Raw genomic sequence first — 19,801 nt, 5'->3', positions numbered from 1 at the left:
TCTCAACGAATGAAAAATGTGCACGCCCTGGATCATGATCGTAATGTCCGATTTATTTTATAAATTATTTCACAAACAATTAAAAACCAACATGGTCTGAAAACCCCAAAATAATCCAAAGGGATCGGCTGCAGTATAAACTCATGAGAAGGTCCATAATGCACCAGGTCTAAGGAAGAACAGATAAATAATCAAGAAAAATATCATAAAAAGTACAGAAATAAATGTCAACCCAAATAGTATAACCCGAGAAAGTCAGATAAATAATATCATTCCCGTCATTGTGTCACACAGTCAGATGTCACCACATAATAAAACCCCTGCCCTAAATATCAGACATCCGTATAGTAATTCAATAGTGTTTTCTAAGCCAATCAGAATCCGTCCATCTCCACGTGGCTCGTGGATCAGCAGCCGACTGCAAGAAAACGGGAAAATGGGTCAAATATCAAAAATACAAACAAGTGGGAATGTCAAAGACGAGAGAGAACCTGCATCGTTCCAACATCGTACACCATAGAGTCGTGCCGGGCCAGGCCTGGATCACGGTCTGGGGAGCAGATCTGCCCCGTACCCCATCTGGCCACAGTAAAGGGTCTACAGCAGGGGCCGGCTGCTTCTGTGATTGGATCTATCATTTTATTGGTGGTGTAACTCCCCATAAAGTATGTCGTCCCTGTGTATGACCCAAGGCCCCAAGAAGATATTTACAAAAGCTCTGGATTTGTAGCGGACATGGACAATGCTGCCTCCTGGGATCAGACTGTCCTACCGAGGCTTCAGAGAACTACTGGCAATTGCTGAGATAACCCTTGTCTTATGAAGACTTGCCTAATGTGTCCAGACTCATCAGAGAATGTAGTACAGTCCATGTATTGTGTCCAGACTCATCCCTCTGGGTCAGCTTAACTGTGACAAACCACAGCAAGGGGCAGATATTGAGCAGAGCTCACGGTGGTCTGTTCCAATAATGTGAGGTGCTGCCATATCATGCTCCATGGGAGTAGTTGCTATGGTCCATCAGCAGTCATATTGTACCCTGCCTTCTAACACTTGATAACTACTTTGCTGATACGCAGAACCTGGGGGTGTCGAGAAGAGAATTGTTGCTGTGGACACATCATAGGAGGAAATGGAGTAAGTTGACTGTCAAAGAGGAGGTGGATGGCCAATAGTCAGACATGCTTCCACTCGCCAATCCCACTCCGGCCAGTCACAGCAGACATGCTCGGTGGCGTGAGGAATAACAAAATATATTTTTCTTTTATAGTCATTTAGAATACCAAGGATATAAAAGCATTCTTACCCGGACAGATCTTCAGTGTTGGGGTCCAGGAGCTCCATGCTGAAGGGTAATAGAGGTCTCTGCAGCGTACACTGAATGTCCTGACATCCCTCACATTATAATTCTGCTCCTCTGTGGTCTTTATCACCTGGAACGTCAAGATATTATTTCAGAATGTATATAGGGAACATCAGATACCACTTCTCTAATCTCAGCATTCTCCTGCACAAGAATCACCCTACTCTTATGAAAAGCCGGAACCTGGCAAAGATCTGGAACCAGGAAAAGATCGGGAACCAGAGAAAGATCGGGAACCAGGGAAAGATCGGGAACCAGGGTAAGATCAGGAACCAGGGGAAGATCGGGAACCAGGGGAGAATCGGCAACCAGGGGAGGATCGGCAACCAGGGGAAGATCGGCAACCAGGGGAAGATCGGGAACAAGGGGAGGATCGGCAACCAGGGGAATATCGGCAACAAGGGGAAGATCGTCAACCAGGGGAGGATCAGCAACCAGGGAAAGATCGGGAACAAGGGAAAGATAGAGAACCAGGGGAAGATCAGGAACCAGGGGAGGACCGAGAACCAGGGGAAGATCGGCAACCAGGGGAAGATCGGGAACCAGGGGAGGATCGGCAACCAGGGGAGGATCGGCAACCAGGGGAAGATCGTGAACCAGGAGAAGAAAGATCGGCAACCAGAGGAAGAAGAGCGACAACCAGTGGAAGATCGGAAACCAGGAGAAGATCGGCAGCCAGGGTAAGATCGGCAACCAGGGGAAGATCGGGAACCAGGAGAAGAAAGATCGGCAACCAGAGGAAGAAAGATCGACAACCAGGGGAAGATCAGCAACCAGGGGAAGATCGGGAACCAGGGGAAGATCGGCAACCAGGGGAAGATCGGCAACCAGAGGAAGAAGAGCGACAACCAGTGGAAGATCGGCAACCAGGGAAATATCGGCAACCAGGAGAAGATCGGCAACTAGGAGAAGATCGGCAGCCAGGGTAAGATCGGCAACCAGGGGAAGATCGGGAACCAGGAGAAGAAAGATCGGCAACCAGAGGAAGAAAGATCGACAACCAGGGGAAGATCAGCAACCAGGGGAAGATCGTGAACCAGGGGAAGATCGGCAACCAGGGGAAGATCGGCAACCAGAGGAAGAAAGAGCGACAACCAGTGGAAGATCGGCAACCAGGGGAATATCGGCAACCAGGAGAAGATCGGCAACGAGGAGAAGATCGGCAACCAGGGGAAGATCGGCACCCAGGGGAAGATCGGGAACCAGGAGAAGAAAGATCGGCAACCAGAGGAAGAAAGATCGACAACCAGGGGAAGATCGGCAACCAGGGGAATATCGGCAACCAGGGGAGGACCAAGAACCAGGGGAAGATCGGCAACCAGGGGAAGATCGGGAACTAGGGAAGATCGGGAACCAGGGAAGATCGGGAACCAGGGGAAGATCGAGAACCAGGGGAAGATCAGGAACTAGGGGAAGATCGGCAACCAGGGGAAGATCGGCAACCAGGGGAAGATCGGCACCCAGGGGAAGATCGGGAACCAGGAGAAGAAAGATCGGCAACCAGAGGAAGAAAGATCGGCAACCAGAGGAAGAAAGATCGACATCCAGGGGAAGATCGGCAACCAGGGGAATATCGGAAACCAGGGAAGATCGGGAACCAGGGGAAGATCAGGAACTAGGGGAAGATCGGCAACCAGGGGAAGATCGGGAACCAGGAGAAGATCGGCAACCAGGGGAAGATCGGCAACCAGGGGAAGATCGGCAACCAGGGGAAGATCGGCAACCAGGGGAAGATCGGAAACCAGGGGAGGATCGGCAACCAGGGGAAGATCGGCAACCAGGGGAGGATCGGCAACCAGGGGAGGATCGAGAACCAGGGGTAGATCGGGAAACAGGAAAAGATCGGGAAACAGGGAAAGATTGGGAACCAGATGAGTTGCCTATTTTTTTTTTCTTTCCAACAAGACTAGTTAAACAGATGATCTTGGTAGCTCGCGTGTGCTGGGAGCGTTTCAAGAACTTGGGGTAATGACTATAATGTGGGACCATCAGAATTTTTTGTGAAGAGCTGGTGGTCCCAGGGTAACTAGTAAGCTTTCCTGTGCAAGGGTCCTTTTAAGCGGGCAGATAAATTGGCCATAAGGAGCTCTGATCGACGATATAGCAAGTCCGTCTGCGCTTATTTCCACATTCATATGTTGCGAGTATCGTACGTTCTTTATTACCGTCGGTCATTGGGATTATCGTTTATACATCATTGTTGGCCGCACATGCCCTGTTTATGAGATGTGCTGCTGACAGATGATGATTTGTATGTCAACGTAAAAGGTGCGATCAATGGTGATCGAGAAAATTGCCGTTCATCATGCGATTGCTTAACATGTTTACACAAGGCAACGATCAGGTATGAACAATTGGTCGGGTGATTATCACCCCTAGAAAAGGCCCTTGAAGGGATTGTCCCACCATAACAAGGTAAGTGTTTGATCGCTGGGGATCCACCGCCTGGATTTCCACCAATCACAAGAACGGGGGTCCCGAGCACTGTCACCGGCTATCTCCATGAGAGCCATAGAGAACTAATCAACCCCCAGCGATCAAACACTTCTCTCCTATTCTGTGGGTAGGTGATAAGTTGCTATGGTGAGCAACCCCTTTAACCCTTTTCTTCCTGGTTTCATTATTATTTGTTGCACATCACAGTTTTGAGGATTAGGGCAGAGCATGAATCCAAGCCTAGACATCTCTGTCATTGTACAGTAGCTGAGCAGTCACATTCTTACATGGGTCTGATCATGCAGGGGACTGTCTCAGGAGAGAATCAGAGCTCCACATGATCTCTTACATCTTTGATATGAAGTGATCTCCCTGAGATATGGAGACTCTACACCATAAGCCACTGGAAGGAAAATGCTGCCAAAACTCAGAGACTGATGGGTTCTAGTGATGTCCTCTTCTAAGAAAGTTTAAAACTCCGGAGCCAGTCATACACAAGATAACTGTGGGCCAAAACGTGTCTATCTAACCTCTCTACCCAAGACAGAATCAACAAGCTGTAATGTCGGAGGACACCGAGCTTCTCATAATGGAAGATGTAAGGACTTTATGGGTCAGGCGTGGACAGTTCCTCAGAAGTCTTCTCATACCAATAAAAGGTTTCCATGCCTTGGAGGAAGAATTATTCCAGAACAGATGGAAGAACATGGTCTCAATGGCTTCAGTTTGAGGTCATTACATAAATACTCACAATGGTGCTGTTGCGATATTCGACCCGGATCTGGAAGAGCAGGGGAAAGAAGGACAGATGACGTGTCCATGATGGGTTTGACCAGATGATCTGCTCTGTGGTGACCGTCACGTTTTCCGGAGCCCTGGGCACCACTAGAAGATCATAAACCAGTAACAGTGTTCAGCTTACAGCAGGGAAGAGAAGAATATTCATGAAGTCTGAGACTGTGGGGTGCATCTTCCCAACCCCTACATAATGGACACTGACCTCTGCCCACCATCGGTCTACTATGACCCTTCCCTTTCTCAGACAGTGACCCAGTTCACACCAGACCGTACCTGCTATAGATGAGCTGTTCGCAGGTTTGTTTCGTTTCTATGCGGCTCAAACTATAAGAGGTCCGGCTTTAAACAAGCAAATACCGTTACAAAATGATAAACTCACCCATTGGTGAATCTGCACTCACAATTCTGCTGGCTGCTGTTGGAAACAGTCAGCAAGCTTGTGGATAGACATCCCCTAACAGCTTAGCCGAGCTCCTATAATGCAGGGGGAGTCTGAGGTTTTTCCTACATCAGATGATTGTACAGTGCCTGGCATGAACATGACCCTTCCAGAATGTAAATCCCTAGAGCAAGTTATGTGCAGACACTGAACAAGCAGAGAATGCTGGGAGATTTCAGATCTGAAGCTGCAGAATGGTGAATGCAGCTCTGGAGATGTATTTACAGAGGCTTATAGGAAGCAGAATAATCCCTGGCATCATAGTTCCCTGCCTGTCTCCACCGTCTACATTACTATCTTCTCCACGTTCTCACTACCCCCCCCCCCCCCACATGACATTCATCCATCTCTGTCTCAGGTTTATTCCATCCCCATTCATTATTCCCTTTATACTGAATCCATTGATTTACCTTCCCCCTCCCCCATCTCTTCACTTAGGTTATAAACCTTCTTTTCTTCCAAAAGCTAAAGCACCAATGCAGGTGAGATCCGCACCATGTGTCAGGACTTTGCAGCCTGATGATGGTCAGAAGTTATTTATTTATTTATTTTTAATTTAAACGTTTCTCATAGAAGGGATGATTGGTACTGGTGGGGTCTATGAAGGAGGAGGTGTCCCATGCTAGGTGTTAAGACCACCTCAGCCTAAACTGACAGAAAGCCTTGATATTCTAGAATTAAGCAGATATCCTCTTCAATCTCCTGAGATGACCAGGCTTCAATCTCACCAGCCCCCGACTTCTTCACTCTAAAGGTGGTTCCTAGTTCTCTAACCGTTCCTATGGTATCTCCCAAAAATTTCATCATAAAGAAGATATTCTCAACGTGTACAAGCAATGATGACATAACCCTAATGGACTACAATGAATGGATTAATGGTTGATGCCCTGTGGCCATATCTATATCTTGGACCACTAGTGCATATGATATAGTTTGATATTCAGCCATTCTACCTAATCCCGAACACAGTAGTGACACATAATGACCTCCAATCTCCTAATAACATATAACTGTCCTCCTCCATCATCACAACTTCACCTCATCTCCAGGACTTCTCCTGTGCTGCACCTGTACTCTAGTAGTGATACACATAATGACCTCCACACTCTCCACCACTCTTACCAATCTCCTAATAACATATAACTATCCTCCTCCATCACCACAACTTCTCCACCTCATCTCCAGGACTTCTCCTGTACTCTAGTAGTGATACACATAATGACCTCCACACTCTCCACCACTCTTACCAATCTCCTAATAACATATAACTGTCCTCCATCATCACAACTTCTGCACCTCATCTCCAGGACTTCTCCTGTGCTGCTCCTCTACTCTAGTAGTGATACACATAATGACCTCCACACTCTCCACCACTCTTACCAATCTCCTAATAACATATAACTATCCTCCTCCATCATCACAACTTCTCCACCTCATCTCCAGGACTTCTCCTGTGCTGCACCTGTACTCTAGTAGTGATACACATAATGACCTCCACACTGTCCACCACTCTTACCAATCTCCTAATAACATATAACTATCCTCCTCCATCATCACAACTTCTCCACCTCATCTCCAGGACTTCTCCTGTGCTGCTCCTGTACTCTGGTAGTGATACACATAATGACCTCCACTCTCTCCACCACTCTTACCAATCTCCTAATAACATATAACTATCCTCCATCACATCACCACAACTTCTCCACCTCATCTCCAGGACTTCTCCTGTGCTGCACCTGTACTCTAGTAGTGATACACATAATGACCTCCACACTCTCCACCACTCTTACCAATCTCCTAATAACATATAACTGTCCTCCTCCATCACAACTTCTCCACCTCATCTCCAGGACTTCTCCTGTGCTGCACCTGTGCTCTGGTAGTGATACACATAATGACCTCCACACTCTCCACCACTCTTACCAATCTCCTAATAACATATAACTATCCTCCTCCATCATCACAACTTCTCCACCTCATCTCCAGGACTTCTCCTGTGCTGCACCTGGACTCTGGTAGTGATACACATAATGACCTCCACACTCTCCACCACTCTTACCAATCTCCTAATAACATATAACTGTCCTCCATCATCACAACTTCTCCACCTCATCTCCAGGACTTCTCCTGTGCTGCACCTGTGCTCTGGTAGTGATACACATAATGACCTCCACACTCTCCACCACTCTTACCAATCTCCTAATAACATATAACTGTCCTCCTCCTTCATCACAACTTCTCCACCTCATCTCCAGGACTTCTGTGCTGCTCCTGTACTCTAGTAGTGATACACATAATGACCACCACACTCTCCACCACTCTTACCAATCTCCTAATAACATATAACTGTCCTCCTCCATCATCACAACTTCTCCACCTCATCTCCAGGACTTCTCCTGTGCTGCACCTGTACTCTAGTAGTGATACACATAATGACCTCCACACTCTCCACCACTCTTACCAATCTCCTAATAACATATAACTGTCCTCCTCCTTCATCACAACTTCTCCACCTCATCTCCAGGACTTCTCCTGTGCTGCTCCTGTACTCTAGTAGTGATACACATAATGACCTCCACACTCTCCACCACTCTTACCAATCTCCTAATAACATATAACTGTCCTCCTCCATCACCACAACTTCTCCAAATCATCTCCAGGACTTCTCCTGTGCTCTGGTATTTTGAGAACATTGGGCCTTTCATTTCACAACCTCTCTCCTCCCGCCAAGATTTCTGACCTTCTAGAATAACACGTCTTATAAAAGGCTTAAATATTGTTGGCTAGTGGTAGATAATTATCTTTCTTTCAGAATTTATTCTGCATCCTCCAGTGCTTTATCTATTTACAACTTCTGTTTTTTTCTCTGTTTGCTTCCCTTTTGCACAGGGAGCGGCTAAGCATGATTAGAGGCCTGTATACATCCTAGTTTTTACTTCCGTCATCCCCTCTGTGTGGTGAACACTATAGAACAGATTCCTCTCCCTTTGTTCCAGTTATCAATGATTAGACATTCACTTATTCAGGTTCTAGGGTTAAGATCAGGGTTAGTGGATTGGGATTATAGAAAAGGGTCAAAAATAAAGTTAGGATTAGTGTGTTAGGGTTTAGAGTTAGTATTAGGGTTAGGATCAGGGCTAGGATTAGTGATTTAGTGTTAGTTGGTCAAGGTTAGGATTAGGGTTAGGATTAGTTAATTGGTATTAGGTGGTCAGGGTTAGGATTAGTGATTTAGTATTAGTTGGTCAGGGTTAGTATTAGTGTTAGGATCAGGGTTAGGATCAGAGTTAGGATTAGGTGGTTAAGGTTAGGATTAGTGACAATTGGTGTTAGTTAGTCAGGGTTAGGATTAGAATTAGTGTTGGGATCAATGTTAGGTTTAGTGTTAGGATTAGTGTGTTAGGATTAGGGTTAGGATCAGGGTTAGGATTAGTGTTAGGATTAGTTGCTCATGGTTTGGATTTGTGTTAGGAGCAAGGTTAGGATTAGTGTTAGGATTAGTGGGTTAGGATTAGTGAGTTGGTATTAGGTGGTCAGGGTCACGGTTAGGATCAGAGTTAGGATTGGGTGGTCAAAGTTAGGATTAGTGACAATTGGTGTTCGTATAGGATCAGGGTTAGAATTAGTGTGGTCAGGGTTAGGATTAGTGTTAGGGCCAGGGTTAGGATTAGTGATTTAGGGTTAGGATTAGCATTAGGATTAGTTGCTCATGGTTTGGATTTGTGTTAGGAGCAAGGTTAGGATTAGTGTTAGGATTAGTGGGTTAGGATTAGTGAGTTGGTATTAGGTGGTCAGGGTCACGGTTAGGATCAGAGTTAGGATTGGGTGGTCAAAGTTAGGATTAGTGACAATTGGTGTTCGTATAGGATCAGGGTTAGAATTAGTGTGGTCAGGGTTAGGATTAGTGTTAGGGCCAGGGTTAGGATTAGTGATTTAGTATTAGTTGGTCACGGTTTGGATTTGTGTTAGGGTTAGGATTAGTGGATTAGGATTAGGGAGTTGGTATTAGGTGGTCAGGGTTAGGATTAGTGATTTAGTATTAGTTGATTAGGATTAGTGTTAGGATCAGGGTTATGATTAGTGTGTTAGGATCAGGGTTAGGATTAGTGTTAGGGTCAGGGTTAGGATCAGAGTTAGGATTAGGTGGTCAAGGTTAGGATTAGTGACAATTGTTGTTTTTTAGTCAGGGTTAGGATTAGGGTTAGGATTAGTGTGTTAGGATCAGGGTTAGGATTAATGTTAGGATCAAGGTGGGGTTTAGTGTTAGGGTTAATGTGTTAGATCAGAGTTAGGATTAGTCTTGGAATATGTTGAATCTACAGAGAATCTGGACAGTAACTCACCAATATCTCTTATATAGAAGGATTTGTTTTCACTCAAGTATTCACTTCTCGACATGACCTCAACAGACACATGAATTAAAGCCACCGGCTCCTCAAAAGGACAGAAATCAGGGAGAGGAATATTGAACATAAAGGGCAGATTCCCGTCCTGTGGGATTTTCATTTCCTTCCACTCTTGGTCGATCCTGGAGCTGAAGGAGAAAGCAGGTAATGTGTGTGCCTTGTGAGGGTCATTCATAGGTTCCAGGGACATGGTCACCAGCAAGGAGCCCTCACCTGTAGGACTTCACTCTGACTAGGCCTGGGCGGAAGACATCTTCAGTCAGGGAACAGTGAAGAACGGGGCACGTGTATGAATCCATAGTGCAGGACAAGGACAAGGAATTGTGTCCTGAGGGTACAATCACAGAAGAAGACATCACAAGAGTGGACACAATCCAGAACTACGCATCCCTATAGAGGAGAACGTCCTATGAAGAGGACATCTCAAGAGTGGACACAATCCAGAACTACTCATCCCTATAGAGGAGAACGTCCTATGAAGAGGACATCTCAAGAGTGGACACAATCCCGAACTACTCATCCCTATAGAGGAGAACGTCCTATGAAGAGGACATCTCAAGAGTGGACACAATCCAGAACTACTCATCCCTATAGAGGAGAACGTCCTATGAAGAGGACATCTCAAGAGTGGACACAATCCCGAACTACTCATCCCTATAGAGGAGAACGTCCTATGAAGAGGACATCTCAAGAGTGGACACAATCCAGAACTACTCATCCCTATAGAGGAGAACGTCCTATGAAGAGGACATCTCAAGAGTGGACACAATCCCGAACTCAGATCCCTATAGAGGAGAACGTCCTATGAAGAGGACATATCAAGAGTGGACACAATCCAGAACTACTCATCCCTATAGAGGAGAATGTCCTATGCAGAGGACATCTCAAGAGTGGACACAATCCATAACTACTCAGATCCCTATAGATGGGAATGTCCTATGCAGAGGACATCTCAAGAGTGGACACAATCCATAACTACTCAGATCCCTATAGATGGGAATGTCCTATGCAGAGGACATCTCAAGAGTGGACACAATCCAGAACTACTCATCCCTATAGAGGAGAACGTCCTATGAAGAGGACATATCAAGAGTGGACACAATCCAGAACTACTCATCCCTATAGAGGAGAACGTCCTATGAAGAGGACATATCAAGAGTGGACACAATCCAGAACTACTCATCCCTATAGAGGAGAATGTCCTATGCAGAGGACATCTCAAGAGTGGACACAATCCATAACTACTCAGATCCCTATAGATGGGAATGTCCTATGCAGAGGACATCTCAAGAGTGGACACAATCCATAACTTCTCAGATCCCTATAGATGGGAATGTCCTATGCAGAGGACATCTCAAGAGTGGACACAATCCAGAACTACTCATCCCTATAGAGGAGAACGTCCTATGAAGAGGACATATCAAGAGTGGACACAATCCAGAACTACTCATCCCTATAGAGGAGAACGTCCTATGAAGAGGACATATCAAGAGTGGACACAATCCAGAACTACTCATCCCTATAGAGGAGAACGTCCTATGAAGAGGACATCTCAAGAGTGGACACAATCCAGAACTACTCATCCCTATAGAGGAGAACGTCCTATGAAGAGGACATCTCAAGAGTGGACACAATCCCGAACTCAGATCCCTATAGAGGAGAACGTCCTATGAAGAGGACATATCAAGAGTGGACACAATCCAGAACTACTCATCCCTATAGAGGAGAATGTCCTATGCAGAGGACATCTCAAGAGTGGACACAATCCATAACTACTCAGATCCCTATAGATGGGAATGTCCTATGCAGAGGACATCTCAAGAGTGGACACAATCCATAACTACTCAGATCCCTATAGATGGGAATGTCCTATGCAGAGGACATCTCAAGAGTGGACACAATCCAGAACTACTCATCCCTATAGAGGAGAACGTCCTATGAAGAGGACATATCAAGAGTGGACACAATCCAGAACTACTCATCCCTATAGAGGAGAACGTCCTATGAAGAGGACATATCAAGAGTGGACACAATCCAGAACTACTCATCCCTATAGAGGAGAATGTCCTATGCAGAGGACATCTCAAGAGTGGACACAATCCATAACTACTCAGATCCCTATAGATGGGAATGTCCTATGCAGAGGACATCTCAAGAGTGGACACAATCCATAACTTCTCAGATCCCTATAGATGGGAATGTCCTATGCAGAGGACATCTCAAGAGTGGACACAATCCAGAACTACTCATCCCTATAGAGGAGAACGTCCTATGAAGAGGACATATCAAGAGTGGACACAATCCAGAACTACTCATCCCTATAGAGGAGAACGTCCTATGAAGAGGACATATCAAGAGTGGACACAATCCAGAACTACTCATCCCTATAGAGGAGAATGTCCTATGCAGAGGACATCTCAAGAGTGGACACAATCCATAACTACTCAGATCCCTATAGATGGGAATGTCCTATGCAGAGGACATCTCAAGAGTGGACACAATCCAGAACTACTCATCCCTATAGAGGAGAACGTCCTATGAAGAGGACATATCAAGAGTGGACACAATCCAGAACTACTCATCCCTATAGAGGAGAATGTCCTATGAAGAGGACATATCAAGAGTGGACACAATCCAGAACTACTCATCCCTATAGAGGAGAACGTCCTATGAAGTACTGGGTGACCGCCAATTACAGCACCCACAGCGACTGTCATCCACATTTCCCAGATTCCTGAAGGGTGGCTAGTGTTGAGTCTAGAACTGTAGAGGGGCAGAACTAGGCCGATTTGTCAGTTGTGATGTCTGGTCCAGTGTGTGAATGACCCGGTAATAATAAGACTATAATAGCCAAGTGTGTATATTTAAAGGAGAACTCATCATGTACGACTCCTCCCGTTCCCCATAGTGATAGTGACCCTTCCCCCACACAGTGTAAAGATCTGTTCCCCTTGCAGTCACTGTTACAGTTATATTGTAGAAACTCGTGGCTCTTATGGCCACAGATTTCTGACTCTGAATTTCCCATGCTACAAATAGTTGTCAGACTCCCCAGAAAGTCATGTGACAACCAAGTTCTATCCAAATGCGGGAAAGATTTATAAAATGGCATAAACGGTCTTTATTACCTTCCTTTATCAGTAAGTACTCCGAGTAATTTTGGCTGTTGTTGTCGGCATTAATGCAGGTGTAGAGCCCGGTGCAACGGTGACTCAGGAGGTGCAGGTGGAGTGACTTCCGTTGTGTCGAGCCTCTCACACAGATATTACTTGCACGTGGAAAATTCCAGAATATTTTCTTAGCTTCTAGTTCACACTTGACGATGTGCTCCCCTCTCAATCCGGCAGGATGGTCTAGATGGGAGAAATGAGACCTTCTTATGACATAATTCTCACTGGTCATTCTTACATACGTCTCATGAGCACACAGGTCCCATTATGTCTGCTGGAAATCCAGTGGTCTCCAGTAACTCCATCTTACAACAGTCACACATGGTGGTCGTGTGGAGGAGATCACTGCTCTACAAGAGGAACATCAATGCTCAGCTCACATCTGTAAATAAATACAGGTCCCATTATGTCTGGTGTAATCCAGTATTCTCCAATAACTCCATCATACAACAGTCACACATGGTGGTGGTCTGGAGGAGATCACTGCTCTACTAGGGGTACGTCAATTCTCAGCTCACATCTGTAATATACCCCTAGAAAATCACTGAGCTGTGGGGAGAATCTTCTATGGATGGAGGGCTCAGAAGTGGAGCTCTATGGGCAACACACCCCACATTGTGTCTTATGTCTGGTGTAGATCTAACATTCACCAGTAACACCAACATACACCAGTCACACATGGTGGTGGTCTGGAAGAGATCACTGCGCTATGAGAGGAACATCAATGCTCAGCTCACATCTGTAATAAACCCCTGGAAGATCCATGAGCCGTGAGGAGAATGTCCCATTATGTCTACTGTAATTCCAGTATTCCCCAGTAACACCATCATACAACAGTCACTCATGGTGGTGGTGGAGGTCATGGTGGATGAGCTGGTGGAGGTGGGCCCTATTGTCTAATATTAAATCCTGTTTAAAAATCAGAAACCTTTCAGTGTGACAAAACCATTATATCAGTGACTGGTGACTATAGAACAATTATATCAGTAACCGGTGACTATAGAACAATTAATTCAGTGACCGGTGACTATAGAACAATTATATCAGTGACCGGTGACTATAGAACAATTATATCAGTGACTACAGAAGCATTATATCAATGACCGGTGACTATAGAACAATTATGTCAGTGACCGGTGACTATAGAACCAGTAGATCAATGAACAGTGACTATAGAACCATTATATCAGTGACCGGTGACTATAGAACCATTATATCAGTGACCGGTGACTATAGAACCATTATATCAGTGACCGGTGACTGTAGAACCATTATATCAGTGACGGGTGACTACAGAACTATTATATCAGTGACGGGTGACTATAGAACCATTATATCAGTGACTCTAGAACCATTATATCAGTGACCGGTGACTATAGAACCATTATATCAGTGACTCTAGAACCATTATATCAGTGACTAGTGACTATAGAACCATTAAATCAGTGACGGGTGACTGTAGAACCATTATATCAGTGACGGGTGACTATAGAACCATTAAATCAGTGACCGGTGACTGTAGAACCATTATATCAGTGACCGGTGACTATAGAACTATTATATCAGTGACGGGTGACTAAAGAACCATTATATCAGTGACGGGTGACTATAGAACCATTAAATCAGTGACGGGTGACTGTAGAACCATTATATCAGTGACGGGTGACTATAGAACCATTAAATCAGTGACCGGTGACTGTAGAACCATTATATCAGTGACCGGTGACTATAGAACTATTATATCAGTGACTCTAGAACCATTATATCAGTGACCGGTGACTATAGAACCATTATATCAGTGACTCTAGAACCATTATATCAGTGACTAGTGACTATAGAACAATTATATCAGTGACCGGTGACTATAGAACCATTATATCAGTGACCGGTGACTATAGAACCATTATATCAATGACTACAGAAGCATTATATCTGTGACCGGTGACTATAGAACAATTCTGTCAGTGACCGGTGACTATAGAACCAGTAGATCAATGAACGGTGACTATAGAACCATTATATCAGTGACCGGTGACTATAGAACCATTAAATCAGTGACGGGTGACTATAGAACCATTAAATCAGTGACCGGTGACTGTAGAACCATTATATCAGTGACGGGTGACTATAGAACCATTAAATCAGTGACCGGTGACTGTAGAACCATTATATCAGTGACCGTTGACTATAGAACCATTATATCAGTGACCGGTGACTACAGAACCATTACATCAGTGACCGGTGACAACAGAACCATGATATCAATAACCGGTGACTATAGAACAATTATATAAATTAGCGGTGGCTATAGAACCATTATATCAGTGACTATAGAACCATTATATCAGTAACCGGTGACTATAGAACCATTATATCAATGACCGGTGACTATAGAACCATTATATCAATGACCGGTGACTATAGAACCATTATATCAATGACCGGTGACTATAGAACCATTATATCAGTGACCGGTGACTATAGAACCAGTATAGCAGTGACCGGTGACTATAGAACCAATATAGCAGTGACCGGTGATTATAAAACCAGTATATCAGTAACCGGTAACTATAGAACCATTATATTAGTGACCGGTGACTATAGAACCATTATATCAGTGACCGGTGACTATAGAACCATTATATCAGTGACCGTTGACTATAGAACCATTATATAAGTGACCGGTGACAACAGAACCATGATATCAATAACCGGTGACTATAGAACAATTATATCAATTAGCGGTGGCTATAGAACCATTATATCAGTGACCGGTGACTATAGAACCATTATATCAGTGACCGGTGACTATAGAACCAGTATATCAGTGGCCGGTGACTATAGAACCACTATATCAGTGACCGGTGACTATAGAACCATTATATCAGTGACCGGTAACTATAGAACCATTATATCAGTGAGCGGTGACTATAGAGCCATTATATCAATTACCGGTGACTACAGAACCATTATATCAGTGAACGGTGACTATAGAACCATTATATCAATGACCGGTAACTATAGAACCATTATATCAGTGAGCGGTGACTATAGAGCCATTATATCAATTACCGGTGACTACAGAACCATTATATCAGTGACCGGTGACTATAGAACCATTATATCAGTGACCGGTGACTATAGAACCATTATATCAATGACCGGTGACTATAGAACCATTATATCAGTGTCTGTTGACTATAGAGCCATTATATCAATGACCGGTGACTATAGAACCATTATTTCAGTGACCGGTGACTACAGAACTATTATATCAGTGACCGGTGACTATAGAACCATTATATCAGTGACCGGTGACTATAGAACAATTATATCAGTGACCAGTGACTATAGAACCATTATATCAGTGAACTGTGACTAAAGAACCATTATATCAGTGATCAGGGACTATAAAGCCATTATATCAGTGACTCGTGACTATAGAACCAGTATATCAAAGATCGGTGACTATAGAACCATTATATCAGTGACCGGTGACTATAGAAGCATTATATCAATGACCAGTGACTATAGAACTATTATATCTGTGACCGATGACTAAAGAACCATTAGATCAGTGACCGATGACTATAGAACCATTATATCAGTGACCGGAGACTATATAACCATTATATCAGTGATCGGTGACTATAGAACCATTATATCAGTGACTGGTGACTATAGAACCATTATATCAGTGACTATAGAACCATTATATCAGTGACCGGTGACTATAGAACCATGATATCAGTGACCGGTAACTATAGAACTATTAGATCAGTGCACCGATGACAATAAAACCATTATATCAGTGACCGGAGACTATATAACCATTATATCAGTGATCGGTGACTATAGAAACATTATATCAGTGACCAGTTGCTATAGAGCCATTATATCAGTGAACGGTGACTACAGAACCATTATTTCAGTGACCGGTGACTATAGAGCCATTATATCAATGACCGGTGACTCTAGAACCATTATATCAGTGACCGGTGTCTATCGATCCATTATATCAGTGACCGGTGACTATAGAGCCATTATATCAGTGACCGTGACTATAGAACAATTATATCAGTGACTGGTGACTATAGAACCACTATATCTTTGACCGGTGACTATAGAACCATTATATCAGTGACTGGCGACTATAGAAACGTTATATCAGTGACCGGTGACTATAGAACCATTACATCAGTGACTCTAGAACCATTATATCAGTGACCGGTGACTATAGAACCATTATATCAGTGACCGGTGACTATAGAACCATTATATCAGTGACCGGTGACTATAGAGCCATTATATCAGTGACCGGTGACTATAGAGCCATTATATCAGTGACAGATTTCTTAGCTACTCACAGCGCTGGGGCCAGGAATCCGGAAGGGACAGAAGATTGTGGAATCCCAAAACCAAAACAGCAAGAGAAAGCAGGAAAGACATCTGAAAGACAAAGGGGATCCGAAAGTATGTACACCACACATGTGAAAATCACACCACATACAACACGTATATCTCCACTACACCACATATAACACATATGTCCCCACTACACCACATATAACATGTATGTCTCCTCTCCACTACACCACATACAACACGTATATCTCCAGTACACCATATATAACACGTATGTCTCCACTACATCACATACAACACGTATGTCTCCACTACACCACATATATCATGTATGTCTCCACTACACCACATATAACATGTATGTCTCCACTACACCAAATATAACACGTATGTCTCCACTACACCACATATAACACGTATGTCTCCACTACACCACATACAACACGTATGTCTCCACTACACCACATATAACACGTATGTCTCCACTACACCACATACAACACGTATGTCTCCACTACACTACATATAACACGTATGTCTCCACTACACTACATATAACACGTATGTCTCCACTACACCACATACAACACGTATGTCTCCACTACACCACATATAACACGTATGTCTCCACTACACCACATACAACACGTATGTCTCCACTACACTACATATAACACGTATGTCTCCACTACACCACATATAACACGTATGTCTCCACTACACCACATACAACACGTATGTCCCCACTACACTACATATAACACGTATGTCTCCACTACACCACATACAACACGTATGTCTCCACTACACCACATACAACATGTATGTCTCCCTACACCACATATAATACGTATGTCTCCACTACACTACATATAACACGTATGTCTCCACTACACCACATACAACACGTATGTCTCCACTACACTACATATAAGATGTATGTCCCACTACACCAAATATAACACGTATGTCTCCACTACACCACATACAACACGTATGTCTTCACTACACTACATATAACACGTATGTCTCCACTACACCACATACAACACGTATGTCTCCACTACACCACATACAACATGTATGTCTCCCTACACCACATATAATACGTATGTCTCCACTACACTACATATAACACGTATGTCTCCACTACACCACATACAACACGTATGTCTCCACTACACTACATATAAGATGTATGTCCCACTACACCAAATATAACACGTATGTCTCCACTACACCACATACAACACGTATGTCTTCACTACACTACATATAACACGTATGTCTCCACTACACCACATACAACACGTATGTCTCCACTACACCACATATAACACGTATGTCTCCACTACACCACATATCACACGTATGTCTCCACTACACCACATACAACACGTATGTCCCCACTACACTACATATAACTCGTATGTCTCCACTACACCACATACAACACGTATGTCTTCACTACACTACATATAACACGTATGTCTCCACTACACCACATATAACACGTATGTCTCCACTACACTACATACAACACGTATGTCTCCACTACACCACATATAACACGTATGTCTCCACTACACCACATACAACACGTATGTCCCCACTACACTACATATAACACGTATGTCTCCACTACACCACATACAACACGTATGTCTCCACTACACTACATATAAGATGTATGTCCCACTACACCAAATATAACACGTATGTCTCCACTACACCACATACAACACGTATGTCTTCACTACACTACATATAACACGTATGTCTCCACTACACCACATACAACACGTATGTCTCCACTACACCACATACAACATGTATGTCTCCCTACACCACATATAATACGTATGTCTCCACTACACTACATATAACACGTATGTCTCCACTACACCACATACAACACGTATGTCTCCACTACACTACATACAACACGTATGTCTCCACTACACCACATATAACACGTATGTCTCCACTACACTACATATAACACGTATGTCTCCACTACACCACATACAACACGTATGTCCCCACTACACCAAATATAACACGTATGTCTCCACTACACCACATATAACACGTATGTCTCCACTACACCACATATAACACATATGTCTCCACTACACCACATATAACACATATGTCTCCACTACACCAGATATAACACGTATGTCTCCACTACACCACATGGTGTAGTAGTGTCCATATTGTACTTGTCATGGTGTAGTTGAGCTCTTTCTTCTTACCTTCCCCTCTGTTCTTTGTGATGAGCGAGTCTTGACACTGAGGTCTTTTTATTTTGGGGTCACTGAGGGTCTGTGGTGTCCCAATGAGGGCGGCCGGGAGATAAGAGTCACCCGCAGCTGGCGAGAAAGAGGAACACTAAATTTATCTCAGTGGGGAATGTTTGCACCCGGGTTATCTAACCACAGATCCTTCTGATAAGGAGAAGAAGTCACCAAAATCCCCAGTAGCCCCCACATGAGACACCGGCGGGATCAGTCACCGTCACATTATGGAGGTACCGGGGTGTGTAGCCTCAGCCCAGGCCGTACGTCATCTGTGCTGCGGAAACCTGACCGTGACGCTGCTCTCCGGAGACCTGACCGTGACGCTGCTCTCCGGAGACCTGACCGTGACGCTGCTCTCCGGAGACCTGACCGTGACGCTGCTCTCCGGAGACCTGACCGTGACGCTGCTCTCCGGAGACCTGACCGTGACGCTGCTCTCCGGAGACCTGACCGTGACGCTGCTCTCCGGAGACCTGACCGTGACGCTGCTCTCCGGAGACCTGACCGTGACGCTGCTCTCC

At 44.3% G+C, this 19,801-nt stretch overlaps 1 protein-coding gene across 1 annotated transcript; it reads right to left on the bottom strand.

Moving 5' to 3' along the window:
* Positions 1 to 146: 146 nt before the first annotated feature.
* On the bottom strand, positions 147 to 17,061 carry LOC142728052 (interleukin-12 subunit beta-like). The gene is made up of 7 exons (XM_075849084.1): positions 16,980 to 17,061; positions 12,571 to 12,795; positions 9,656 to 9,770; positions 9,380 to 9,570; positions 4,551 to 4,684; positions 1,307 to 1,433; positions 147 to 418 (listed from the first exon to the last, which is right to left on the bottom strand). Exons 1-7 carry the CDS (start codon positions 17,059 to 17,061, stop codon positions 408 to 410), a joined length of 885 nt encoding a protein of 294 aa, XP_075705199.1. The 3' UTR covers positions 147 to 407.
* Positions 17,062 to 19,801: the final 2,740 nt, after the last annotated feature.

The sequence above is a fragment of the Rhinoderma darwinii genome, unplaced genomic scaffold (assembly GCF_050947455.1).
Source record: "Rhinoderma darwinii isolate aRhiDar2 unplaced genomic scaffold, aRhiDar2.hap1 Scaffold_662, whole genome shotgun sequence".
NCBI lineage: Eukaryota > Metazoa > Chordata > Amphibia > Anura > Rhinodermatidae > Rhinoderma > Rhinoderma darwinii.
Note: the sequence above shows the minus strand (reverse complement) of the source record. Positions and strands in the feature narration are given on the sequence as shown.

What these genes read in the sequence shown, in the direction of transcription:
- LOC142728052 (XM_075849084.1), bottom strand. Translation starts at nt 17,061, where the DNA reads ATGTCTTTCCTGCTTTCTCTTGCTGTTTTGGTTTTGGGATTCCACAAT. An exon ending in GTCAGAGTGAAGTCCTACAG is followed by an intron (nt 9,571 to 9,655) that starts GTGAGGGCTCCT and finishes TTTCTCCTTCAG; the next exon opens with CTCCAGGATCGACCAAGAGT. An exon ending in CTTCTATATAAGAGATATTG is followed by an intron (nt 4,685 to 9,379) that starts GTGAGTTACTGT and finishes ATGATCTTCTAG; the next exon opens with TGGTGCCCAGGGCTCCGGAA.